This window comes from Salvelinus sp. IW2-2015, linkage group LG15 (assembly GCF_002910315.2).
Source record: "Salvelinus sp. IW2-2015 linkage group LG15, ASM291031v2, whole genome shotgun sequence".
Classification (NCBI taxonomy): domain Eukaryota; kingdom Metazoa; phylum Chordata; class Actinopteri; order Salmoniformes; family Salmonidae; genus Salvelinus; species Salvelinus sp. IW2-2015.
In genome coordinates, this window is record NC_036855.1 from 48,080,892 (window position 1) to 48,108,357 (window position 27,466).

Here is a 27,466-nt window from a genome sequence, read left to right on the forward strand (position 1 = left end):
TGGGTGTTGCTATGGTGACCAGTGAGCTGAGATAAGGTGGGGCTTTACCTAGCAAAGACTTATAGATGACCTGGAGCCAGTGGGTTTGGCAACGAATATGAAGCGAGGGCCAGCCAACGAGAGCATACAATCGCAGTGGTGGGTAGTATATGGGGCTTTGGTGATAAAACGGATGGCACTGTGATAGACCACATCTAATTTGCTAAGTAGAGTGTTGGAGGCTATTTTGTAAATGACATCGCCGAAGTCAAGGATCGGTAGGATAGTCAGTTTTACGAGGGTATGTTTAGCAGCATGAGTGAAGGAGGCTTTGTTGCAAAATAGGAAGCCGATTCCAGAGTTAATTTTGGATTGGAGAAGCTTAATGTGAGTCTGGAAGGAGAGTTTACAGTCTAACCAGACACCTAGGTATTTGTAGTTGTCCACATATTTGAAGTCAGAACCGTCCAGAGTAGTGATGCTAGTCGGGCGGGTGGGTGGGGGCAGCGATCGTTCCGGACAACAGGCCCTCTGATTTGACACACTGAACTCTATCTGAGAAGTAGTTGGTGAACCAGGTGAGGCCGTCATTTCAGAAACCAAGGCGGTTGAGTCTGCCGATAAGAATGCGGTGATTGACAGAGTCGAAAGCCTTGGCCAGGTCGATGAAGACGGCTGCACAGTACTGTCTTTTATCGATGGCGGTTATGATATCGTTTAGGACCTTGAGCGTGGCTGAGGTGCACCCATGACCAGCTCGGAAACCAGAATGCATAGCAGAGAAGGTACGGTGGGATTCGAAATGGTCGGTGATCTGTTTGTTAAATTGGCTTTCGAAGAATTTAGAAAGGCAGGGCAGGATGGATATAGGTCTATAACAGTTTGGGTCTAGAGTGTCACCCCATTGAAGAGGGGGATGACCACGGCAGCTTTCCAATCTTTAGGGTTCTCAGACGATACGAAAGAGAGGTTGAACAGGCAAGTAATAGGGGCTGCAACAATTGCGGCGGATCATTTTAGAAAGAGAGGGTCCAGATTGTCTAGCCCAGCTGATTTGTAGGGGTCCAGATTTTGCAGCTCTTTTAGAACATCATCTATCTGGATTTGGGTGAAGGAGAAGTGGGGGGGGGGGGCTAGGGCAAGTTGATGTGGGGGGCGCAGGGATGGTGACCGGTGTAGCCAGGTGGAAAGCATGGCCAGCTGTAGAAAAATGCTTATTGAAATTCTCAATTATTGAGGATTTATCGGTGGTGACAGTGTTTCCTAGCCTCAGTGCAGTGGGCAGCTGGGAGGAGGTGCGCTTATTCTCCATGGACTTCACAGTGTCCCACAACTTTTTGGAATTTGTGCTACAGGATGCAAATTTCAGTTTGAAAAAGCTAGCCTTTGCTTTCCCAACTGACTGTGTATATTGGTTCCTAACTTCCCTGAAAAGTTGCATATCGCGTGGGCTATTCTATGCTAATGCAGTACACCACAGGATGTTTTTGTGCTGGTCAAGTGCAAGTAAAGTCTGGAGTGAACCAAGGGCTAAATCTGTTCTTAGTTCTACAAGATAAACTTTAGCAAATTAGTATGCCACACTAGTCACACTGTCTCTCTCTCTCTATATATATATATACATACAGTTGAAGACGGAAGTTTACATACACCTTAGCCAAATACATTTAAACTAATATATTTACATTTAAATTCCTGACGTTTAATCCGAGTAAAAATTCCCTGTCTTAGGTCAGTTAGGATCCCCACTTTATTTTAAGAATGTGAAATGTCAGAATAATAGTAGAGAGAATGATTTATTTCAGCTTTTATTTCTTTCACCACATTCCCAGTTGGTCAGAAGTTTACATACACTCAATTAGTATTTGGTAGCATTGCCTTTAAATTGTTTAACTTGGGTTAAACGGTTCAGATAGCCTTCCACAAGCTTCCCACAATAAGTTGGGTAAATTTTGGCCAATTCCTCCTGACAGAGCTGGTGTAACTGAGTCAGGTTTGTAGGCCTCCTTGCTCGCACACGCTTTTTCAGCGCTGCCCACAGATTTTCTATGGGATTGAGGTCAGGGATTTGTGATGGCCACTCCAATACCGTGACTTTATTATCCTTACGTCATTTTGCCACAACTTTAGAAGTATGCTTGGGGTCATTGTCCATTTGGAAGACCCATTTGCGACCAAGCTTTAACCTCCTGACTGATGTCTTGAGATGTTGCTTCAATATATCCACATAATTTTCCTTCCTCATGTTGCCATCTATTTTGTGAAGTGCACCAGACCCTCCTGCAGCAAAGCACCCCAACAACATGATCTGCCACCCCCGTGCTTCACGGTTGGGATGGTGTTCTTCGGCTTGCAAGCCTCTCCATTTCTCCTCCTAGCATATCGATGGTCATTATGGCCAACAGTTCTATTTTTGTTTCATCAGACCAGAGGACATTTCTCCAAAAAGTGCGATCTTTGTCCCCATGTGCAGTTGCAAACCGTAGTCTGGCTTTTTTTATGGCGGTTTTGGAGCAGTGGCTTCTTCCTTGCTGAGTGGCCTTTCAGGTTATGTCAATACAGGACTCGTTTCACTGTGGATATAGATACTTTTGTACCTGTTTCCTCCAGCATCTTCATAAGGACCTTTGTTGTTGTTCTGGGATTGATTTGCACTTTTCGCACCAAAGTACATTCATCTCTAGGAGACAGAACATGTCTCCTTCCTGAGCGGTATGACAGCTGCGTGGTCCCATGGTGTTTATACTCACATACTATTGTTTGTACAGATGAACGTGGTACCTTCAGGCGTTTGGAAATTGCTCCCAAGGATGAATTAGACTTGTGGAGGTCTACAATAATTTTTTCTGAGGTCTTGGCTGATTTATTTTGATTTTCCCATGATGTCAAGCAAAGAGACACTGAGTTTGAAGGTAGGCCTTGAAATACATCCACAGGTACACCACCAATTGACTCAAATTATGTCAATTAGCCTATCGGAAGCTTCTAAAGCCATGACATACTTTTCTGGTATTTTCCAAGCTGTTTAAAGGCACAGTCAACTTAGTGTATGTAAACGTCTGACCCACTGGAATTGTGATACAGTGAATTATAGTGAAATAATCTGTCTGTAAACAATTGTTGGAAAAATGACTTGTCATGCACAAAGTAGATGTCCTAACCAACTTGCCAAAACTATAGTTTGTTAACAAGAAATTTGTGGAGTGGTTGAAAAACGAGTTTAGTGACTCCAACCTAAGTGTATGTAAACATCCGACTTCAACTGTATGTACACTACCGTTCAAAAGTTTGGGGTCACTTAGAAATGTCATTGTTTCTGAAAGAATAGAAACATTTTTTGGTCTGTTAAAATAACGTCAAATTGATCAGAACTACAGTGTCAACAATGTTAATGTTGTAAATGACTATTGTAGCTGGAAACGGCTGATGTTTAATGGAATATCTACATAGGCGTACAGAGGCCCATTATCAGCAACCATCACTCCTGTGTTCCAATGGCACGTTGTGTTAGCTAATCCAAGTTTATCATTTAAAAGGTCGAATTGATCATTAGAAAACCCTTTTGCAATTATGTTAGCACAGCTGAAAACTGTTGTTCTCATTAAAGAAGCAATAAAACTGGCCTTCTTTAGACTAGTTGAGTATCTGGAGAATCAGCATTTGTGGGTTCGATTACAGGCTCAAAATGGCCAGAAACAAATAACTTTCTTCTGAAACTCGTCAGTCTATACTTGTCCTGAGAAATGAAGACTATTCCATGCGAGAAATTGCCAATAAACTGTAGATCTCGTACAACACTGTGTACTACTCCCTTCACAGAACAGCGCAAACTGGCTCTAACCAGAATAGAAAGAGGAGTGGGAGGCCCGGGTGCACAACTGAGCAAGAGGACAAGTACATTAGAGTGTCTAGTCCTCAACTGGCAGCTTCCTTAAATAGTACCCACAAAACACCAGTCTCAATGTCAACAGTGAAGAGGCGACTCCGAGATGCTGGCCTTCTAGGCAGAGTTCCTCTGTCCAGTGTCTGTGTTATTTTGCCCATCTTAATCTTTTCTTTTTATTGGCCAGTCTGAGATAGGGCTTTTTCTTTGCAACACTGCCAAGAAGGCCAGCATCCCAGAGTCGCCTCTTCACTGTTGCCGTTGAGACTGATGTTTCCAGCCGTTTCCAGCTACACTAGTCATTTACAATATTAACAATGTCTACACTGTATTTTTGATCAATTTGATGTTATTTTAATGGACAAAAACTGTGCTTTTCTTTCAAAAACAAGGACATTTCTAAGTGAACCCAAACTTTTGAACTGTAGTGTATATATATATGCACATAGACAGTGTGACTAGTGTGGCATACACATTTGCTAACGTTTATCTGCCATAAGAGCTGGGATTAGGGGGGAATGAAAGGCACCTATTGAACTTTCAATTGGCAGTAAATCTCACAATTTCCCTAATTTTATCCTTCCTTCACACCAGTGGCCCTAAGAAGCTCTCCTGTGGTGTGTGTGTGTGTGTGTGTGTGTGTGTGTGTGTGTGTGTGTGTGTGTGTGTGTGTGTGTGTGTGTGTGTGTGTGTGTGTGTGTGTGTGTGTGTGTGTGTGTGTGCGTGCGCGAGTGCGTGCGCCGAGTGCGTGTACTCTACAATTTCCAAATGAGGGGTAAAAAAATGGTAAAATCCACCCAGACAGTGTATGAGATATGAGACGCATTAAACAGGCATGGTGAGGGATGAGAGGAGAGATAGAGAGCTGCAACTGCCTTCCTAGCAACAGAGCAGCAAATGCAGAGTTTCCTTAGCAACGCAATCTGTTTAGAAAAAAAGGACAACATACTGGTTATATTATTATTGGTATTATTATTATAGTAATAATACAACTTTTTATTTAAATAACGTTTATTCAAAACACCCAGTCACTTTAACTTGTCAGGATAATCAGCAAGATCAAAAGCAATACGATCACACATTAAAATAGCCCATGAGGTTATCGCCCATGACCTGTCAGACATGGAGTCCAGCGGTCAATGACATTAGTGGTCAATGGCACCGTTATCACCTGAAGCGTCGCCGCTTTGTTGATTTAACAACTTCCTATGGTTTGACAGAGGAGAGTTTGCATGTTATTGATTGAATCATCTCTATCCAACCACCCGAGTGACAATAACAGATACAAGTGTCAAAACGTGTTTACAATGTGAGGCCAGAACCCAAGCCCGCAATAGGCTTCTGTGGGATATCAACGCATGGTAGTCCTGGTGATGTGACCACTGCACTAATTCAAATGTCGAACCAAATGACCGGTATTGATATGTAGGCTATGTATGCCTTTTTGAAGTTAATTTTTTATTGATGTAGTTCTGTCCTTGAGGTGCTCTTGTCTATTAATGTTCTGTATTATGTAATCTTTCATGTTTTGTGTGGACCCCAGTACGAATAGCTGCTGCTTTTGCAACAGCTAATGGGGATCCTAATAAAATACCAAATACCTAAATTGTCCTTTCTTGTTACAGGCAGAGCCATTTACAGTTGAAGTCGGAAGTTTACATACACTTAGGTTGGAGTAATTAAAACTTGTTTTTCAACCACTCCACAAATGTCTTGTTAACAAACTATAGTTTTGGCAAGTCGGTTAGGACATCTACTTTGTGCATGACACAAGTACATTTTCCAACAAATGTTTACAGACAGATTATTTCACTTATAATTCACTGTATCACAATTCCAGTGGGTCAGAAGTTTACATACACTAAGTTGACTGTGCCTTCAAACAGCTTGTAACGTTCCAGAAAATGATGTCATAGCTTTAGAAGCTTCTGATAGGTTAATTGACATCATTTGAGTCAATTGGAATTTTGTTGTGAATGTATTTCAAGGCCTACCTTCAAACGCAGTGCCTCTTTGCTTGAACACATGGAAAATCAAAATAAATCAGCCAAGACTTCAGGAAAAAAATTGTAGACCTCCACAAGTCTAGTTCATCCTTGGGAGCAATTTCCAAACGCCTGAAGGTACCACGTTCCTCTGTACAAACAATAGTACGCAAGTATAAACACCATGGGACCATGCAGCTGTCATACCGCTCAGGAAGGAGACGCGTTCTGTCTCCTAGAGATGAATGTACTTTGGTGCGAAAAGTCCCAGAACAATAGCAAAAGGACCTGTGAAGATGCTGGAGGAAACAGGTACAAAAGTATCTATATCCACAGTAAAACGAGTCCTATATCGACATAKCCTGAAAGGCCGCTCAGCAAAGAAGAGGTCACTGCTCCAAAACCGCCATGAAAAAGGCAGACTACTGTTTGCAACTGCAGATGGGGACAAAGATCGTACTTTTTGGAGAAATGTCCTCTGGTCTGATGAAACAAAAATAGAACTGTTTGGCCATAATGACCATCGTTATGTTTGGATGAAAAAGTGGGAGGCTTGCAAACCGAAGAACACCATCCCAACCGTGAAGCACGGGGGTGGCAGCATCATGTTGAGCTTTGCTGCAGGAGGGTCTGGTGCACTTCACAAAATAGATGGCAACATGAGGAAAGGAAAATTATGTGGATATATTGAAGCAACATCTCAAGACATCAGTCAGAAAGTTAAAGCTTGGTCACAAATGAGTCTTCCAAATGGACAATGACCCCAAGCATACTTCCAAAGTTGTGACAAAATGGCTTAAGGACAACAATGTCAAGGTATTGGAGTGGCCATCACAAAGCCCTGACCTCAATCCTCTAGAAAAGTTGTGGGCAGAACTGAAAAAGCGTGTGCGAGCAAGGAGGCCTACAAACCTGACTCAGTTACACCAGCTCTGTCAGGAGGAATGGGCCAAAATGCACCCAACTTATTGTGGGAAGCTTGTGGAAGGCTGCCCAAAACATTTGACCCAAGTTAAACAATTTAAAGGTAATGCTACCAAATACTCATTGTGTGTATGTAAACTTCTGACCCACTGGGAAGATGATGAAAGAAATAAAAGCTGAAATAAATCATTCTTTCTACTATTATTCTGACATTTCAGATTCTTAAAATAAAGTGGTGATCCTAACTGACCTAAGACAGGGAATTTTTACGAGGATTAAATGTCAGGAATTGTGAAAAACTGAGTTTAAATGTATTTGGCTAAGGTGTATGTAAACTTCCGACTTCAACTGTGCGTACAGGCTAGTTTTGTGTACATATGGATATACACTGAGTATACAACACATTAAGGACACCTGCTCATTCCATGACATAGACTGACCAGGTGAATCCAGGTGAAACCTATGATCCCTTATGATGATACTTGTTTAATCAACCTTAATCAGTGTAGATGAAGACGATGAGAAGGGTTAAAGAAGGATTTCTTAGCCTTGAGACAATTGAGACATGGATTGAGTTTGTGTGCCATTCAGAGGGTGAATGGGCAAGACAAAATATTTAAGTGCCTCTGAACGGGGTATGGTAGTTAGTGTCAGGCGCAAGAACAGCAACACTGCCGGGTTTTTCAAGCTCAACAGTTTTCCTTGTGCATCAAGAATGATCCACCAACCAAAGGACATCTAGCCAACTTGACACAACTGTGGGAAGAATTGAAGTCAACATGGGCCAGCAACATGGGCCAGCATGGAACACTTTCAACACTTTGTAGAGTCCATTCCCTGACAAATTGTGGCTGTTCTGAGGGCAAAAGGCGGGTGGGGGGGCAACTCAATATTAGGAAGGTGTTCCAAATGTTTGGTATACAATGTATACAGTTCTCGTTACAGGCTATTGTTTTTTTTATTTTTGGTTCCTTTTGTTTTCCTCTTTCCTGTCCCTGATGTTGACGTTGACAACAATTCTGAGAAAGATTGTCGGTCTACATTTGGCGCCTTTTTCTCTCCCTGTGCCTGTTGGCCAGGATATTTCCTGGCTCATGTCAAATTAAATCCCCTTCTGTCTGTTAAAAATCTATTATGAATCTTTAAAGAGCAAAAAGGGCCTTGATGGCTCAGCCTAATTTTTTTAAATTAGAAGCATTTTTTTAAGCCCTACTTCAGCTTGGGATACAGATAATAGTAGCTTAGTAGTCAGGTTTAGATGCAATGACAGCTCATTGCTGAGTTATCTGTTATCATAGGCTATTCCGTGACTTGCCACTATCAGTTGTTCACCTTGACCTATGTAGTACATACACGGCTCCTGCATATTTACAGTGCATTCAGAAAGTATGCAGACTCCTTGACTTATTCCACATTTTCCTACATTACAGCCTTATTCTAAAATGTATTTAAAAAAAATCCCTTATCAATCCACACACAGTCCCGTTAAATACAAAGCAAAAACAGTTATTTTTTATTTTTTGAAAATGTATTAAAAATACAGAAATGTAACATTACATTTACATAAGTTTTCAGACACTTTACTCTGTACTTTGTTGAAACACCTTTGGTAGTGATTATGGTGTTATTGACTGTACGTTTGTTTATCCCATGTGTAACTCTGTGTTGTTTGTGTCGCACTGCTTTGCTTTATCTTGGCCAGGTCAAAGTTGTAAATGAGAACTTGTTCTCAACTGGCCTACCTGGTTAAATAAAGGTGAAATAAAAAAATAATAAAAAAACATCCTCTAGTCTTCTTGGGTATGACGGTACAAGCTTGGCACCTGTATTTGAGGAGTTTCTCCCATTCTTCTCTGCAGATCCTCTCAAGCTCTGTCAAGTTGGATGGGGAGCGTCGCTGCACAGCTATTTTCAAGTCTCTCCAGAGATGTTCCATCAGATTACTCAAAGACATTCCGAGACTTGTCCCGAAGCCACTCCTGCGTTATCTTGGCTGTGTGCTTAGGGTTGTTGTCCGTTGGAAGGTGAACCTTCCCCCAGTGTAAGGTCCTGAGTGCTCTGGAGCAGTTTTTCATCAAGGATKTCTCTGTACTTTGCTCCGTTCATCTTTCTGTCAATTCTGACAAGTCTCCCAGTCCCTGCCACTGAACAACATCCCCACATTATGATGCTGCAACCACCATGCTTCACCGTAGGGATGATGCCAGGTTTCCTCCAGATGTGACGCTTGGCATTCAGGCCAAAGAGTTCAATCTTGGGTTCATCCGAACAGAGAATCTTGTTTCTCATGGTCTGAGAGTCCTTTAGGTGCCTTTTGGCAAACTTCAAGCGGGCTGTCATGTGCCTTTTACTGAGGAGTGACATCCGTCTGGCCACTCCACCATAAAGGCCTGATTGGTAGATTGCTGGAGAGATGGTTGTCCTTTTGGAAGGTTCTCCCATCTCCACAGAAGAACTCTGGAGCTCTGTCAGAGTGACCATCGGGTTCTTGGTCACCTCCCTGACCAATGACCTTCTCCCCCGAATGCTCAGTTTGGCATGGCAGCCAGCTCTAGGAAGAATCTTTGTGGTTCCAAACTTCTTCCATTTAAGAATGATGGAGGCCACTGTGTTCTTGGGGACGTTCAATGCTGCATAAATGTTTTGGTACCCTTCCCCAGATCTGAGCTACGACACAATCTTGTCTCTGGGCTCTACGGACAATTCCTTTGACCTCATGGCTTGGTTTTTTCTCTGACATTCACTGTCAACTGTGGGACCTTATATAGACAGGTGTGTGCCTTTCCAAATCATGTCCAAACAATTGAATTTACCACAGGTGGACTCCAAACAACCTGTTTCACTTTGTAATTATGGGGTATTGTGTGTAGATTGATGAGGATTTTTGTTTATTGAATCAATTTTAGAATAAGGCTGTAACGTAACTAAATGTGGAAAAAGTCAAAGGGTCTGACTATCTGGTCGAGTTAGGGACCATTCGAAAATTATTAGGGGGGAGGAGTTGTCATGATTTTTTTTTACCTCCCTGCCCAACATAAACATATTTTCACCTGACCCTCACCTTATACTTGAAAGAAATGATATTACCCTCCAATTTTGTTGAATTAACTTAATAATGATTAAGACAACAGTAACTGCCTTGGCAATAGTGTAGCAACCCTGTGTTTCTAAGCGCGGATATCGACTCTGCCACTTAAGCTTGGTTTTGTGGCACAGTTGATGCCATGCTGGGCTATGGGATAGAAGGTTGAGGGTCCACCCACCACTTCGGCGGGCGAGCTCACACCCTACTATTATCATTACAATATGTTGTTCAAAGTGGTTAGAGAGGCTAACGAGAGAGAAATAATGGAGGCTACCAAAAATATTACAAGATTATTCAATTATGACAGGAGCGTTTGCTTCAGTTCCTCCCATTTAATAAGAGAGGAACCACAAAACTGGCACCTGTCATCAGTTCTCTCACACATACAGTACCAGTCAGAAGTTGAACAATAGTGAAGACATCAAAACTATGAAATAACACATATGGAATCATGTAGTAACCAAAAAAGGGTTAAACAAATCAAAATATATTTTATATTTGAGATTATTCAAAGTACATTTACAGTTACATTTAAGTCATTTAGCAGACGCTCTTATCCAGAGCGACTTACAAATTGGTAGCCACCCTTTGCCTTGATGACTGCTTTGCACACTTGGCATTCTCTCAACCAGCTCAACCAGTCACCTGGAATGAATTTCAATTAACAGGTGTGCATTGTTAAAAGTAAATTTGTGGAATTTCTTTCCTTCTTAACCTCTCTAGGGTATGTGGGACGGTAGCGTCTCACCTCGTCAACAGCCAGTGAAACTGCAGGGCGCCAAATTCAAAACAACAGAAATCCCATAATTAAAATTCCTCAAACATACAAGTATTTCCATTTTAAAGATACACTTGTTGTAAATCCAGCCACAGTGTCTGATTTCAAAAAGGCTTTACGACAAAAGCACACCAAACGATTATGTTAGGTCAGAGCCAAGTCACAGAAAAACACAGACATTTTTCCAGCCAAAGAGAGGAGTCACAAAAAGCAGAAATAGAGATAAAATGAATCACTAACCTTTGATGATCTTCATCAGATGACACTCATAGGACTTCATGTTACACAATACATGTATGTTTTGTTCGGTAAAGTTCATATTTATATCCAAAACTCTGAGTTTACATTGGCGCGTTATGTTCAGTAGTCCCAAAACATCCAGTGATTTTGCAGAGAGCCACATCAATTTACAGAAATCCTCATAATAAACATTGCTAAAAGATACAACTGTTATGCATGGAATTTTAGATGCACTTCTCCTTAATGCAACCGCTGTGTCAGATTTTTAAAAAACTGTACGGAAAAAGCACACCATGCAATAATCTGAGTACAGCGCTCAGAGACCAACACAACCCAAAGAGATATCCGCCATGTTGTGTAGTCAACAGATGTCAGAATAGCATTATAAATATTCACTTACCTTTGATGATCTTCATCAGAATGCACTCCCAGCCATCACAGTTCCACAATAAATGTTTGTTTTGTTCGATGAAGTCCATAATTTATGTCCAAATACCTCCTTTTTGTTAGCGTGTTTAGCCCAGTAATCGAAATTCATGACGCGCGATCACTAGGTGCAGACGAAAAGTAAAAAAGTTCCGTTACAGTCCGTAGAAACACGTCAAATGATGTATAGAATCAATCTTTAGGATGTTTTTAACATAAATCTTCAATAATATTCCAACCGGAGAATTCCTTTGTCTTCAGAAATGCAATGGAGCGCAAGCTAACTTTCTCACATGAACGCGCCTGGTCAGCTCGTGGCTCTCTGGCAGACCTGACTCATTCCCCTCTCACTCGCCCCCACTTCACATTAGAAGCCTCAAACAAGGTTCTAAAGACTGTTGACATCTAGTGGAAGACTCTCAACCAATTGAGATGGTTTGGGATGAGTTAAACCGCAGAGTGAAGGAAAAGCAGCCAACAAGTGCTCAGCATATGTGGGAACTCCTTCAAGACTGTTGGAAAAGCATTCCAGTTGAAGCTGGTTAAGAGAATGCTAAGAGTATGCAAAGCTGCCATCAAGGCAAAGGGTGGCTACTTTGAAGAATCTCAAATATAAAATGTATTTTGATTTTTTTAACACTTTTTTGGTTACTACATGATTCCATATGTGTTATATCATAGTGTTGATGTCTTCACTATTATTCTACAATGTAGAAAATAGTGAAATAAAGAAAAACCCTTGAATGAGTAAGTTTGTCCAAACATTTGACTGGTACTGTATATGCTGATCATCATTACATACCTACCTTTTTGAAACTTTTTAATTAGCTTAACTTCTAATTTAGTCTATATATCTTTCTGACTCTTCCCTTCTTGTGTAATTCTCAGCTGGAATCTCCACAGACTCTCCTCTCACCCTCTCCTCTCCTCTCTCTATTCTTTATTGCACTTTATTGCACTCTAGCGACTCCTTGGGGTGGTCCGGGCACCTGCAGGCTGACCTTGGTCATCAGGTGAACGGTGTTTCCTCTGACACATTGGTGCAGCTGGCTTCCTGGTTAAGCAGGCGGGTGATAAGAAGCGCAGTTTGGCGGGTCATGTCATGATAGCTTGCTATCTAAGGTGACACCCAGCAGTTTAGTCTCTTCAACATGCTCAATAGCCAAATTATTAAATAATAGATCCAGATGAGTTAAGCCTTGAGGGACTGATTTGTCCCAAAAATGATACTTTTAGTTTGAGATATTTAGCAACAGCTAGCTACCAACGTCTAGAGCAAACGTCGGGCTCTTAACAAAACTCCCCCGGCCAGAAGTTACTATCATCAATAGGCGCTAAAGGCAGTTAGCGTCTATGAATGGGCTATTCAATGACTAGCCTAGCCCAATGCGAATCCAAGAATAGCAACATAGGCCTATAGTTTAGTACGTAATATTTAAAAAAATATATATATATTTTGAGCATTTTTTTTTTATTTGAGGAGAAGAAGCACTCTTGCTTGCTGAATATAAAATAGGCAATCAAAATGACCTGGTGGGGAAGATTGAAGAGCGTAGGCTACGTGTAGCTCTGTTGGGATGTGATCTGGCGGTGATAAATTGATATATTGCAGCACTGATGCATTATAAACGTAGCCTATACAGAACAGAGGGAAATCCATTCATTCATTCACACAACGAACCTGTGTCTTGCAGTGCACGGCCTGTCAGTGGCAAAACAGGTGTCCCATAGAACATGTTCTATTGGTCGAACCACAGGTTCCATAGGGGAGGCATATGTAATTAGATGGGAAAGTTGGCTAGGATGGAATYTAGGAAAACCTGCCAAAACGGTGAATGTAAATAGGGGGGGAAATGCACTATACCCTCCACTGTGTGCCCCCAAAAAACTACACAACCCTCCCCAAAGCAAAGAAAAAAATGGCACCACCCCCTCTCCTATCTTGGTACACCACAGTAATTTTAAAACGGACCCTTAAGGGAGATATGCCTATATCACACTATATGCTGTGATTAGTGGTCTAAAATTGCCTAGTGGACATATCCAACACCTTGGAAAGTAAGCCTGTGACTGGGAGTGGATAAGACAATGAGAGAGAAGAAGAAGAGGAGAAGAATGTAATGATAACAACTGAAAACTAGAGCAAAAACAAACCTCAAAACACTGCTCTGACACAAGTTACCACTTCACATAAACTTCCACTTATCTTATCACCCTGTGTGTCTGTGTGTGTATGCGTGTGTGTGTTTTAATAAAGGCATCTGAGTAACCTTACCTGGAGGCATCAAAGCTATCGTAGGACCCCACAGTGTAGTGTCGGAAGAGTTTCCTCCTGTCCGAGCGGTCAGCTCTTGTGTCTGTGGAAGAACAGGAGGACCAACAGTCATTGACCACATCAGTCACCTACCGCATGCATGGCAACAGAAATCAATTCAACATCCCTAATAGAAAGAGATAAACAAACAACAGCAACATGCAAACTGTGAAACTCCTTTACAAGAAAGTGCAGCTCTGCAATCCAATCAACTGTGCAAACAACCATAGAAATAGGGACACGGTCCAGTTTTCATTCTAAGGAGACAAAACGAATTACAAATTACAAATTGAACCCCAACCCCTACCACCCTATAGGCACTTCAAGTATGTAACTCTGAAAGGATTGGATAAGGTGACTGACAACAAGCTGCAGAAGTGTGCACCACTGTAACGCAAATAACTACAATCTCCTTTGGTAAAAAACAACAACACTTAAGCAATGAATCAACTCAAGCAACCACACACACACACACACACACACACACACACACACACACACACACACACACACACACACACACACACACACACACACACACACAGTTACCTCCAAAACAAACTTCCTCCCGATAGAGCCAGTTTTTTCCATTTGCACTCTTAAATGTCTCTTCCTCTTTTCTCTCCTCAATTTCTGTCTTTCACATACACCGTCTTTCTATCACTCTCATTCTTTCAGACACCCTTTCTCTGTCTTTCCCTCGCTCTTCCTCTTTCTCTCTCTCCCTTTCTTTCAGATGCAATCAGTGGCAGTGACATGCCTCGAATGTCCAGAAATGCCCAATCCACAGTGTCTGAAGAAAAGCCCGAAAACCAGACAGGCAGTCCCACTGAGCGTTAACGATTAAATCTGAGTTGAGCTCTGTGGTTATTGCTGAGAAGAGAACATAATGTAAAGGAGAAGAGAGAATAAAGAGAGGAGGTGAAAGAGATACATACTACATCACAACAGGCCCACTCCATGGCAACCACCGGTTACTGTATGGAGTTTGTTTCCATGACCACCGATCAATGGAGAAGGTACATGACGTGCATGTGTGGTCGCTGTGAAGTTTTCCTTAGTGTGTGTGTGTCTACATCTGAATGTGTGGGTGTGCAGGGGGAGTGGTAGAATAATTGAAGGGTGTGCGTGCGTGTGTGTGTGTGTGTGTGTGTGTGTGTGTCTGTGTGTGTGTGTGTGTGTGTGTGTGTGTGTGGAAGAGGGGGGACGGTTACTGATTTGGTTACAGTTCAACGTGAAGGGGGGTCTTTGTTGACCTGCATTTCCCTATTTTCTACTTTTCCTCCCACATTCCTCCCTTCTTTGTTCCTTCCCTCCTACTGACCCTCAACTTACATAGTTTGGGGGAATGAAAAGGACACGGAATGAGCAAGACAAATAAACAATTATTTATGAGTAATAAATAAACGTAGCAGGGTTTAAAGTATTTGAGGGCTTACACAGCAAAGGCACAACAACTATATGATTGAAGTTCTGAAACAAACAGAAACACAGACATGCCAATACTATATTTAACTGTCTTGCAAATAGAGGAGAAAATGAAAATACCCCACCCAAAAAATGTAAATACCAAATAGAGAATAAGGACCTTTGTCTGTGAGGCATTCTCCTTCTCAAAGAAACACCTGCATGTGTGTGTCTTTCTCTCTCGCATTAGGAAGGAAAGAAATTACACAAATTAACAAGGCACACCTGTTAATTGAAATGGATTCCAGGTGACTACCTTGAAGCTGGTTGAGAGAATGCCAAGAGTGTGCAAAGCTGTCAACAAGGCAAAGGGTGGCTATTTGAAGAATCTCAAATATAAAATATATTTTGATTTGTTTAACACTTTTTTGGTTACTACATGATTCCATATGTGTTATTTCATCGTTTTGATGTGTACAGTTTAAAAATAAAGAAAAACCCTTGAATTAGTAAGTGTTCTAAAACTTTTGACTGGTAGTGTAGGTAATTTTTCTGTTAAAATTAAATCTTCTTTCATTTTCATTTCTCTACCCCGCTCTGAAAGCGCCTCATTGCTGCAACTTAATTTCAATGAAAGTCACGTTTGCAATCATATCGCGTGAAATAATGCACAGGAACTCTGTCAGGGTTGAATAGTCCTTTATTATGAACCAGTCTGTGGGTGATTAATGACACTTGTTAATACTATTAGAAAATACATATATAAAAAAATGATTACTAGTATTATTTATTTATTTAATTATACACAGCTCATGAGGCCCCTTGAAGATTTGAGGCCTGAGGCAATTGCCTCTTCTGCCTGATGGTAAGTTTGCTACTGATGATGGCACCAGGAACCAGAGTTTATTGTCACAGGTAGTGATCTACTAACATTTCAGTTTTACTATGGCTTTGTGTGTGTGTGTGTTCGCACGAGCACACTTCTGCTTCTGTACAGTGTGAGCATGCCTGTGTGTGTGTGTGTGTGTGTGTGTGTGTGTGTGTGTGTGTGTGTATCCACCCACTACCAAATCGGGGATAATTTCATGCTAGAAGCAGTTTGATACTCAGGGTTTTTTACATTATGTTCTTAACATTGATGAGTTGAAATCATCCCTGATGTTGAATTAGTATTTTCTTACTTCCATAAAGCATTCAAGGATGTATGCAAAGAGCATGAGAAGTTGAGCTTCCCCACCTATGTATCAAATCCCAAAAGAATTGTCACCTGCTTCGTAAACAACAGGTGTAGACTAACAGTGACGTGCTTACTTACGGGCCCTTCCCAACAATGCAGAGAGACAAAAAAATCGGTCTCAGGTCTCTGACCTCCTCCCTATAGGCTGCCTCATCGTCGTCGGTGATCAGGCTTAACACCGTCGTGTCATCAGCAAACTTAATGATGGCGTTGGAGTCGTGCACCGCCACGCAGTTGTGGGTGAACAGGCAATACAGGAGGGAACTAAGCACACACCCCTGAGGGGCCACAGTGTTGAGGGTCAGCTTGGCGGATGTGTTGTTGCCTACCCTCACCACCTGGGGGTGGCGAATCAGGAAGTCCAGGCTCCAGTTGCAGAGGGAGCTGTTCAGTTCCAGGGTCCTTAGCTTAGTGATGAGCTTGGAGGGCACTATGGTGTTGAAAGGTGAGCAATAGTCAATGAACAACATTCTCACATAGGTATTGTCAGGAAATTGAAGCTGTGTATTGGGTTTTATTACCGACACAAAGCTTGTTTTTCCTTTGCTGCCAGAAAAGAGTTGATTTGTTGTATTTTTCTCTCTGTGTTGGACTATGGTGATACTAATTATGTGCAAGCCTCCAGCGGTACACTGAAGACTCTTCACTCTGTATCATGCAGCCAGTCGTTCTGTCACCATACAGACGTCTAATTCACCATTGTGATCTCTACAATACTGTTGGGTGGACATCACTAGCAACACACAGGCTCAAACACGGTACATTCTTATTTATAAGATCATTTTAGGAAAACTGCACCAAAAAAATCCTCAACGTCAACAGTAAAGAGGCGACTCCGGGATGCTGGCCTTCTAGGCAGAGTTGCAAAGAAAAAGCCATATCTCAGACAGGCTAATAAAAAGAAAAGATTAAGATGGGCAAAAGAACACAGACACTGGACAGAGGAACTCTGCCTAGAAGGCCAGCATCCCGGAGTCGCCTCTTCACTGTTGATGTTGAGACTGGTGTTTTGCGGGTACTATTTAATGAAGCTGCCAGTTGTGGACTTGTGAGGCATATGTTTCTCAAACTAGACACTCTAATATGCTTGTCCTCTTGCCCAGTTGTGCAACAGGGCCTCCCACTCCTCTTTCTATTCTGGTTAGAGACAGTTTGCGCTGTTCTGTGAATGGAGCAGTACACAGCGTTGTACGAGATCTTCAGTTTCTTGGCAATTTCTCGCATGGAATAGCCTTCATTTCTCCGAACAAGAATAGACTGACGAGTTTCAGAAGAAAGTCCTTTGTTTCTGGCCATTTTGAGCCTGTAATCGAACCCACAAATGCTGATGCTCCAGATACTCAGCTAACGAAGGACAGTTTTATTGCTTCTTTAATCAGAACAACAGTTTTCAGCTGTGCTAACATAATTGCAAAAGGGTTTTCTAATGATCAATTAGCCTTTTAAAATGATAAACTTGGATTAGCTAACACAATGTGCCATTGGAACACAGGAGTGATGGTTGATGATAATGGGCCTCTGTACGCCACTGTAGATTTTCCATTAAAAAAATCTGCCGTTTCCAGCTACAATAGTAATTTACAACATTAACAATGTCTACTCTGTATTTCTGATCAATTGGATGTTATTTTAAATGGACAAAAAAATGTGAACGGTAGTGTAGGTCTCCATAGCCTTGGTCACCGGACCCGACAGAGAGGATAGTCACCCGACAGAGAGTACAGCAGAGTGGTGCCTAGGAGATGCTCAATCCCGCAGTCATAGTGTCTGTGCGGCGGAAGCGAAGTGACCCGGGCCTTACTGAACACCTCCAGGAGGTCCTGGTACTCCGCGGGAATGGCGGAGAAGTCCGGGGAAACTTCCGAGCCCCCAGGAAGACATCCCGGGGCAGGCTGCACTGACTTCAGGCAATGAGCGTGGCAGAACGGGCTCCAGCCCATGATGGCACCAGCAGACCAGTCAATAAGGGGATTGTGTCGCTGGAGCCAAGAGAATCCCAATACCACGGGAACCTGAGGAGACTTAATGAGCAGGAATTGGATCATCTCGCTGTAGTTCCCTGACACACGTAGGTTGATGGGGGTGGTATGGTGGATGAGCCAGCCTATAGAGCGCCCGTCCAGCGCTCTAACGTCAATGGGAATGGAGAGGGGCTGAGTGGGGATGCCCAGCTCGGACGCCAGGGGAGCGTCCATGAAGCTCTCATCGGCCCCAGAGTCGATGAGTACCCGGAGAGATTTTGATTGGTACGCCCACAGCAAAATGGCATGAAAAAGGGTGTGAGTAAGGGGAGAGGAAAAGTTCTCTGTATGGCCCACCAGAGTACTCGCTCCTACCGGTGAGCCTGGTCTTTCAGTAGACAGATGGAGACGAAATTACCAGTAGTCCCGCATACGGGCAACTCTTAGTGTGAAGCCTGTATAGCCGTTCGGCTGGAGACAGTCTAGCTCTGCTTAGTTGCATTGGCTCGGGAAGAGGTGAATCGGCAGGTTTCGGAGACTCTTGAGGGAACTTGGGTAGCCTCGGGTTCTCTCGGCAACGGAGCCGACAGAGACTTCCGGGATGCCTCAGAGGCGAGGTGGAATCCTTGGGCGGGCGAGTGAAACCGAATCTCCTTTTCTTCCTTCGTTCCCTTAGTCGCCCATCGATCCGAATGGTCAAGGTGATGAGATCCATCGGTAGTTCCTTGGCTGCAAGCTCGTCCTTTATTTCCTCCAAAACACCATACAGGAACATGTTAAACAGTGCTTCCGGGTTCCAGGCACTCTCAGCTGCCAACGTGCAGAAATCCACTGCATAGTCTGCCACACTGCGGGAGTCTTGCCGAAGCTGGAGTAACTTCCGGGCAGCTTCTCTCACGGACAATGGAGCATCAAAAACATTCTTTACCTCTGCCACAAACTCCTCCAGACTGAAGCATACGGCGACTGTTGTTCCCATACTGCCATAGCCCAGGCGAGAGCCCTCCTGGACATTAGCGTGATGAGGTACGCTATCTTTGAGCGGTCCGAGGGGAAGGAGGAGGGCTGCAGCTCGATGATGCAGCTTGAACACTGAGCGAGAAATGCCCAACAGGTGCCCGACTCTCCATCGAAGCGTTCTGGGGGAGGTAAGAGGTGTTCTCGGGAAACCCGGGGTGGCCCGGGGAGGCGGTGCTGCTAACAGCTGGGTTACTGAGGGGCTGGGAGGTTTTGCGGAATTGCTCCAGCATTGTGTTCAACGCTCTGTCATGGCGTTCGGCAAAGGTCTGGAACCCTTCCATCAGACCACGAAGCAACTCCACGTGCCTTCCAATGGTGGTTCCTTGGGAGGAGATGGCGTTGCAGAGGTCGGTAATCCAGATCACAGTCCAAAAGGTACAGAACGGCAGGCAGTCTCAGGGTCAGGACAGGCAGAGGTCAATAATCCAGTGTGATGTAACAAGGTACAGAACGGCAGGCAGGCTCAGGGTAGGCAGAATTGGTCAAAACCGGGAAAACTAGAAAGCAGGAACTAGAAACAGTCAGGAGCAAGGGGAAAAAATGCTGGTAGGCTTGACGAACAAAACGAACTGGCAACAGACAAACATAGAACACAGGTATAAATACACTGGGGATAATGGGGAAGATGGGCGACACCTGGAGACAAGCACAATAACAGGTGAAACAGATCAGGGTGTTACACAGAAGGTTTTTGCTCACATAGATAGAATGTTCCTCTAACTAACGGAAAACTGGAAACTCAAACATTAGGGAACATTAAAGGAAACACTACAAAAATATTCTCTCTCCCTACAATTTTAAGCTGGGTAGTTACTGATTTTCCAATATAAAAAGTGTTGCCTTTAAAAATAAAGAAGAGTACTAAGTAAGTACATGTAAGTAAGGTAAACAATCAGATCCAATCTTCACACTTACAAGTCCTGCTATCCATGCATTCGCAATGAACACATGAAAGGCCCGCACTTGCAAGGGTTTGTGCTAGCTAGCTACTACCATACTGTGTTCCCCTTTTCTGACAGGCATTCTTGGGGGCAACCCTAAGGTACTTCTGATCTGGCAATGTGTGAGACAAGCTCTCTCTGCTCCAGGGCTGGTTCAAAAGGGGTGTCAGCGGGATGGGGTGAGAACAGCCAGACAGGAAATAAGGGTATGCTGTGCCCCATCTGCCCATATATATATACACAGTACCAGTCAAAAGTTTGGACACACCTACTCATTCAAGTTTTTTAAAGTTTTTTTATTTACTATTTCTTCTACATTGTAGAATAATAGTTAATACATCAAAAATATGATATAACACATATGGAATCATGTAGAAACCAAAAAAGTGTTAAACAAATCAAAATAGATTTTAGATTCTTCAAAGTAGCCACCCTTTGCCCTGATGACAGCTTTGCACACTCTTGGCATTCTCTCAACCAGCTTCACCTGGAATGCTTTTCCAACAGTCTTGAAGGAGTTCCCACATATGCTGAGCACTTGTGGGCTGCTTTTCCTTCACTCTGCGGTCCAACTCATCCCAAACCATCTCAATTGGGTTGAGGTCGGGTGATTGTGGAGGCCAGGTCATCTAATGCAGCACTCCATCACTCTCCTTCTTTGTCAAATAGCCCTTACACAGCCTGGAGGTGTGTTGGGTCATTGTCCTGTTGAAAAACAAATGAAAATCCCACTAAGTGCAAACCAGATGGGATGCGGTATCGCTGCAGAATGGTGTGGTAGCCATGCTGGTTAAGTGTGCCTTGGAATCTAAATAAATCACTGACAGTTTTACCAGCAAAGCACCCCCACACCATCACACCTCTTACTCCATGCTTCACAGTGGGAACCACACATGCAGGGATCATCTGTTCATTTTCCGGATTGGCTGACCTTCATATCTTAAACTAATGTCTTTGCTTATTTGAGCTGTTCTTGACGTAATATGCACTTGGTCTTTTACCAAATAGGACTATCTTCTGTATACCAACCCTACCTTGTCACAACAAAACTGATTGGCAAAAACCCGTTTTGAAGGAAAGAAATTCCACAAATTAACTTTTAACAAGGCACACCTGTTAATTGAAATGCATTCCAGGTGACTACCTCATGAAGCTGGTTGAGAGAATGCCAAGAGTGTGCAAAGCTGTCATCAAGGCAAAGGGTGGCTACTTTCAAGAATCTCAAATATATTTTGATTTGTTTCACACTTTGTTGTATGTAATGTGTGCGCTGGGAGTTCAGGGAGTGAATAATTTAATAAATTAACAAAACATTATACAAAACAAGAAACACGAACAATGCACAGACATGAAACTGAAACAATAACATCTGGGGAAGGAACCAAAGGGAGTGACATAAATAGGGCAGATAATCAAGGAGGTGATGGAGTCCAGGTGAGTGTCATTAGGCGCTGATGTGCGTGACGATGGTGACAGGTGGGTGCAATAATCAGCAGTCTGGTGAGGGAGCACACGTGACAGTACCCCCTTCTCGACGCGCGGCTCCAGCCTCAGGACTCCGACCAAAATGACGATCCCGGGGGATCAGGAGTGGAACGGTCACCTCTGCTGAGGCACGGGAACATGTTGATATGGCTGAGTCATGGGAGCATGGCAACCCAGAGCGCCGGAGAGAGAGCATATGTGACAGTACCCCCTCCACGGTGCGCAGCTCCAACCGCAGGACGCCAACCAAAGGGACGATCCTGGGGATCAGGAGCGGACCGGTCGTCTCCGCTGAGGCGCAGAAACCTGACAAACCGGCTGAGGCGTGAGAGCCTGATGAGCCGGCTGAGACCTCTCCGGTTGCCGAGGCACGGGAACCTGTTCACCCAGCTTAGGGATGGGAGCCTATCGAACCCGCTGAGGCATGGGAGCCTATCGAACCCGCTGATGCATGGGAGCCTATCGAACCCGCTGATGCATGGGAGCCTATCAAGCCAGCTGAGGCATGGGAGCCTATCGAACCCGCTGAGGCATGAGAGCCTATCGAACCCGCTGAGGCATGGGAGCCTATCGAACCCGCTGAGGCATGGGAGCCTATCGAANGCTGAGGCATGGGAGCCTATCAAGCCAGGTGAGGCATGGGAGCCTATCGAACCCGCTGAGGCATGGGAGCCTATCAAGCCAGCTGAGGCATGGGAGCCTATCAAGCCAGCCGAGGCATGGGAGCCTATCAAGCCAGCTGAGGCATGGGAGCCTATCGAACCCGTTGAGGCATGGGAGCCTATCGAACCCGCTGAGGCATGGAAGACTGTTGAGCCAGCTGAGGCATGGGAGCCCGTCAAACCCGCTGAAGCATGAGAGTCCGACGAAACCGGCTGAGGCCTCCCTGGTAGCTGCTGTACCGACACCCGGACCCGACATCACCTCCAACACACAAAAAAACACTCCCTGATGCTTCCCTTTGGTGAGGCGTTATTCTGTAACGTGTGCGCTGGGAGTCGGCAAGCAAGTTCAGGGAGTGAATAATTTAATAAATTAACGAAACATAATACAAAACACGAACAGCGCACAGACATGAAACAGAAACAATAACGCCTGGGGAAGGAACCAAAGGGAGTGACATAAATAGTGCAGATAATCAAGGAGGTGATGGAGTCCAGGTGAGTGTCATTAGGCGCTGATGCGTGTGACGATGGTGACAGGTGGGCGCAATAATCAGCAGTCTAGTGACCTATAGGCCGGAGAGGGAGCACACGTGACTATATATTTATATATATACAGACAGAGAGAGAGAGAAGTAGCTAGGGAGGGTAAGAGATAATGCATATTGTATTATGCAATTATGCCAACAAAGCATAATTTTATATAATTTAATTGAGAGCGAGACAGAGTAAATAAAATAAAACAACAGAGGAATATTGACATAGACAGAGAGAGAGAGAGAGAGAGAGAGAGAGCGCGAGAGAGAGTAAGGTGACAGAAAGTGAGGGAGAGAGAGTGGGCATAGATAGAATAAATGGGCCATTTGAAAGAGAGCTTGAGAAAGAAAGAGAGAAGGGGATGGAGCATGATGTGTTCATTGCCCTGCAGCCCAGAGGACATTAGAACACAGCTGATTTAGCAGTGCAGTGTAGCGCTTAGCCTAGCGTAGCAGAGAGAAGAGAGAACAGAGAGACAGCGCCCATTCACGTGGAGCACGTGTACATGTAGATGTAGAAAGAGAGGGAGACAGAGAGAGGCTAACACACACTATCACTGCCTTCCTTGACATCACTTCACCTTTAGCTAGAACATTTAGCCTACACTGAGTCTGAAAAATGTAATTGTAATGTTAGTGATCCTTTGCTATGGCTAACAGAAGTAAGATTGCAAGTTAGCTCTTGCTAAGACCATTCCAGTGCTATGGGTAGCACAAAGCAGAGCACTGATTTCTGTTATGTTTACAGAACTATGCTTAGCAACACAATAACTGAGCTAGCACAGATAGAGTGATTGCTAATGCTGTTTTTTTTCACGTATTTTTAATTTAACCAAATTCTTATTTACAATGACAGCCTAACCCGTCCAAACCCTAACCCGGACAACGCTGGGCCAATTGTGCACCGCCCTATGGAACTACCAATCACATCCGGTTGTGATACAGCCTGGAATCGACCCAGGGTCTGTAGTGACGCCTCTAACACTGAGGTGCAGTGCCTTAGACCGCTGCGCCACTCTGGAGCCTAACTTGGTTATTGACCAATAGCATGGGAATGGGAAGGAACCCAAGCTAAGCCTCCAGAAATTATTATTATTATTATTTAATTTTTTCTAGAAATTATTGAGGTTATCAGCAATAGAATGACAACCATGACATACACGAGTGATGTCACACTTGTGCCAGTGTATAATCCCCAGTAGACCCCTTGCTTTAAAGGTCATGAGGCAGATCATACAGTACAAAGCTGGCAAATATATCCAAGGGCCTTTGATGACACAGCAGTGAACATGCACACAGTAACATACTAGCTCAAAGCATAGTAGCGGTGCATAGATACAATCACTGGGGAAGCCAAGCCAGGGAAAGAAAGCCATATTACAACCTATGTGTTGTGATAATTGCATTGTTTGCTCTGTAACCTGTTAGTTAATACCAGTGGAGGCTGCTGAGGGGAGGACGGCTCATAATAATGGCTGGAATGGAGCCAATGGAATTATTTTAAACACATCAAACACGTGGTTTCCATGTGGTTGATGCCATTCCATTGACTCCATTCCATCCATTATATGAGCCGTCCGCCCCTCAGCACCCTCCACTGGTTTATATGCCTTGCTACCGTGGTATGTAGGCCTAAGGCCTAGACAATAAGAAGACAATGGCAGAATAAATTCAACCACACCTTTGTTTCATCACAAAACCAGAGAGCAACCTGGTCCACAAAGCATATTGCATGGAGCAAACAGTTACATGATCTATAGCATGGTCCAGAAAGTTAATGTTTACAATATTTTCGGACTAATAAACAAGCATTGATTTAGAATCACAGAGAGTTACCGCAAGTCGAAAAGAAAACGGGAGCTGCCTCGACTATTCCAACACCATTTCAAATTTATCATCAAATCACCTATGCTTGGTCTAATACAGTGACAACTACAAGATACCAAAAACTATTTAGTCGAATCAACGTAAGCTAAATATGATGTTACTCATTTGTGTGTGTGTGTGTGTTTCCATGCGTGCCAGTAGAAAAAGATGTTGACTCACCCTACTTCTAGAGAAACACCAATGACATCCTCCTCTCTTTCATGTTGCCGAAACTGTCTGTCTGTCATACAGTACACACTTTAAGTTTTTGTTGTCCTAGGCTACCTGGCTAAAATGTTTGCTTGCTATCCTAACTTCCTTCATGGGCAACGATGCGCAAGCCCAGCAAGTGAAAATTAGCCTATTACATCTAGCTAGCTACATTGAACTTACCTCCTCTCAGCCACAGGGGCACAATGTATGCATTTATGGTTGGATCAGAATCGCCATTATAATCATTGGCCAGTATCTAGAATTAAGTAAAAGTAAAGTCCAAATCCCTATCTCCCTCCAGAGTTAATTTAAGAAAGGGACGATTTCAGCTAGCTATCTAGCCACCAGAGAACAAAAAAACAACGAAATGCTACAATTCAAGTTTTTTTTTGTAAATTAAGTTTTGCCCCAGCCCAAGCTAACACACCTGACTCCAATAATCAGCAGTCATGATCTTCAGTTAAAAATGCAATTAATTTAAATCAGCTGTGTTTGCTAAGGATGGGGTAAATGTGTGACACCAATCAGGCCCCCCGAGGACTGGAATTGCCTAGGTCTGCCCGAGACCCTACACACCTTTGGTAGGCAGTCAAATGCTGATGGCTCCACCTAGTGTGTTAATTGGGCTTAGGGGACTTTCCTCCATATTCCTCCACATTACACCAATCCAAATATTTTGGATCTGTAGACACTGAACAGTGTCTGTGCTGAGCCCATCTACTGGGTGGAAAAGTGGGTCTCAGTGCCCTAGGATGCCACCAGTGGGATCCATGGAGCAGAAATCTTCCCTCCTCCTCCTCAGAGATCCCCAACCACTCGCCTATTCCAAAATATCTGGGTCAGCATGCTTAATGACTTACTCTCCTCGCTGGGCTTGGCAGGAATCTCCTCCACGCACTCCGCAGGAAACCAGCCCACCTGGCCACGTGCACTGCCTTCCCAGAACCCCCCCTCTCCGATGCTCAGAACTGGAGCGAGGGGAGGGGGAGTGTGGTGAGAGAGAGAGAGAGAGCGAATCATTAGACACAGCACATGTACTGTAGTAAATGTCACTTGCGGATCGCATGGTACCTGTGTTTATAGAGCTCGCCAGCTTGTAGTCCTAAAAAACAGAAATGAATTACCTCTGGTTCGTTCAGCCATTCCTATGAATGGGGAAAGAATGGAGTTTTGGGATAATCGCCGAAAATAAGGTATGAGGTGAACACAGGCTTAGGAGATCTTATACGTTTTGTTGTATGAGCCAGTTAACATTACCTTTAAGAATTATGAAGCCTTTGTGTGGTTTATGTGCTTGTTTTAAATACATAAATACTTCAGCTGATGAAGATGATCTCATAGAACAAAACGAATAAGATCTCCTAAGCCTGTGTTTACCACAGAACTTATTTTCGGCGATTATCCAGAAAACCCTCCAAACCCCCCATAAACTTTGGCCAACAAGCCATGGTGGAGTTAGTGCTTACAAAAATATGCCATTATTATTGCTCTCTATTAGTTTATTTCGCAGGGACGACATGCTCAACAAATGTTGCACCAGATTTAGCTATATACACTAATATACGCTATATACGCTAATTTCCATCTGTGTCACCAATGTTTCCAGTGGTAGAGCAGTGTTAAGCATGATACAACTATATCTGTATGTTCTCTCCTTAACACTCCCTAATGTCTCACCTTTAACCCTGTCGTTCTTGTAGAGGGTGATCTCTCCCTCGGCCTGTGGGTGGTAGGCGTGGACCACCACAAAGTGCCTCCCTGGCACAGCACTGTACAGCTTCCTCCGCTGGACCACCACCTCCATATTACCACTGGGGCTGAGGATGGGACAGAGAGGTGGGAAGGAGGGAAGAGAGGAGAGGATATGGAAGAGAGGGTGAGAGAGAAGAGGAGATAGGAGAGACAGAAGAGGAGTGCATATTAGCACGTGCCACATTTGGCAGAGTATTACAGGATACACAGTATATATTGTAAACTCTTAAGTTACACCGCTGTCCTTAACAGAACCAAGAGGGGAGCGAGGGGTAACGGAAGTGTCTGATTTATGGAGCTTGTAAATGGGGCAGGATGGAAGCTGGCCCACATAACGTATCGCTGATCCCTGCAGTGTCCTCTGGGTAGGAACAGACAGACATCCCCAACACAGGGAAGAGAGAAAGAGTCTGTCCTTACCTTCCTTACCTTTCTGAGATGCAATTGACACATTTCCTACAGAAAGTCTCAGATCTTTCTTCGTATAATTTTTTTGCGAGTGTACAAGCCAAAACCCTGCCAGCATAACCAAAGGAGAAGAACAAGCACACGTGTACATTTGCTTGAGTCCAACTACAGATGAAACCACATTTTTACTACACTACTGAAATGGACCTAATGTTGTGTATTCATTGGTGTCTGGGTTGATCTGTTGTAGTATTGTATTGGAGCTCCACTTGGTGGTAAGCCCCAGCAACAGCATCGTGGTAAGTATTCAAGCACAGCCATACAGAGAGAAAGACAGTGAGAGGGAGAGAGAGAGAGAGAGAGA

At 43.6% G+C, this 27,466-nt stretch overlaps 1 protein-coding gene across 1 annotated transcript in view; it reads right to left on the reverse strand.

Moving 5' to 3' along the window:
- LOC111974395 (SH3 and multiple ankyrin repeat domains protein 2-like) overlaps positions 1 to 27,466 on the reverse strand; it is a 176,940-nt gene that overhangs the window by 83,821 nt on the left and 65,653 nt on the right. Inside the window, exons 12-13 of the mRNA XM_070447184.1 lie at positions 25,803 to 25,910; positions 13,576 to 13,657 (exon numbers count right to left, since the gene is read on the reverse strand). Of these exons, the coding sequence (XP_070303285.1) occupies positions 13,576 to 13,657; positions 25,803 to 25,910 (190 nt within the window). The remainder of the gene's footprint in view (positions 1 to 13,575; positions 13,658 to 25,802; positions 25,911 to 27,466) is intronic.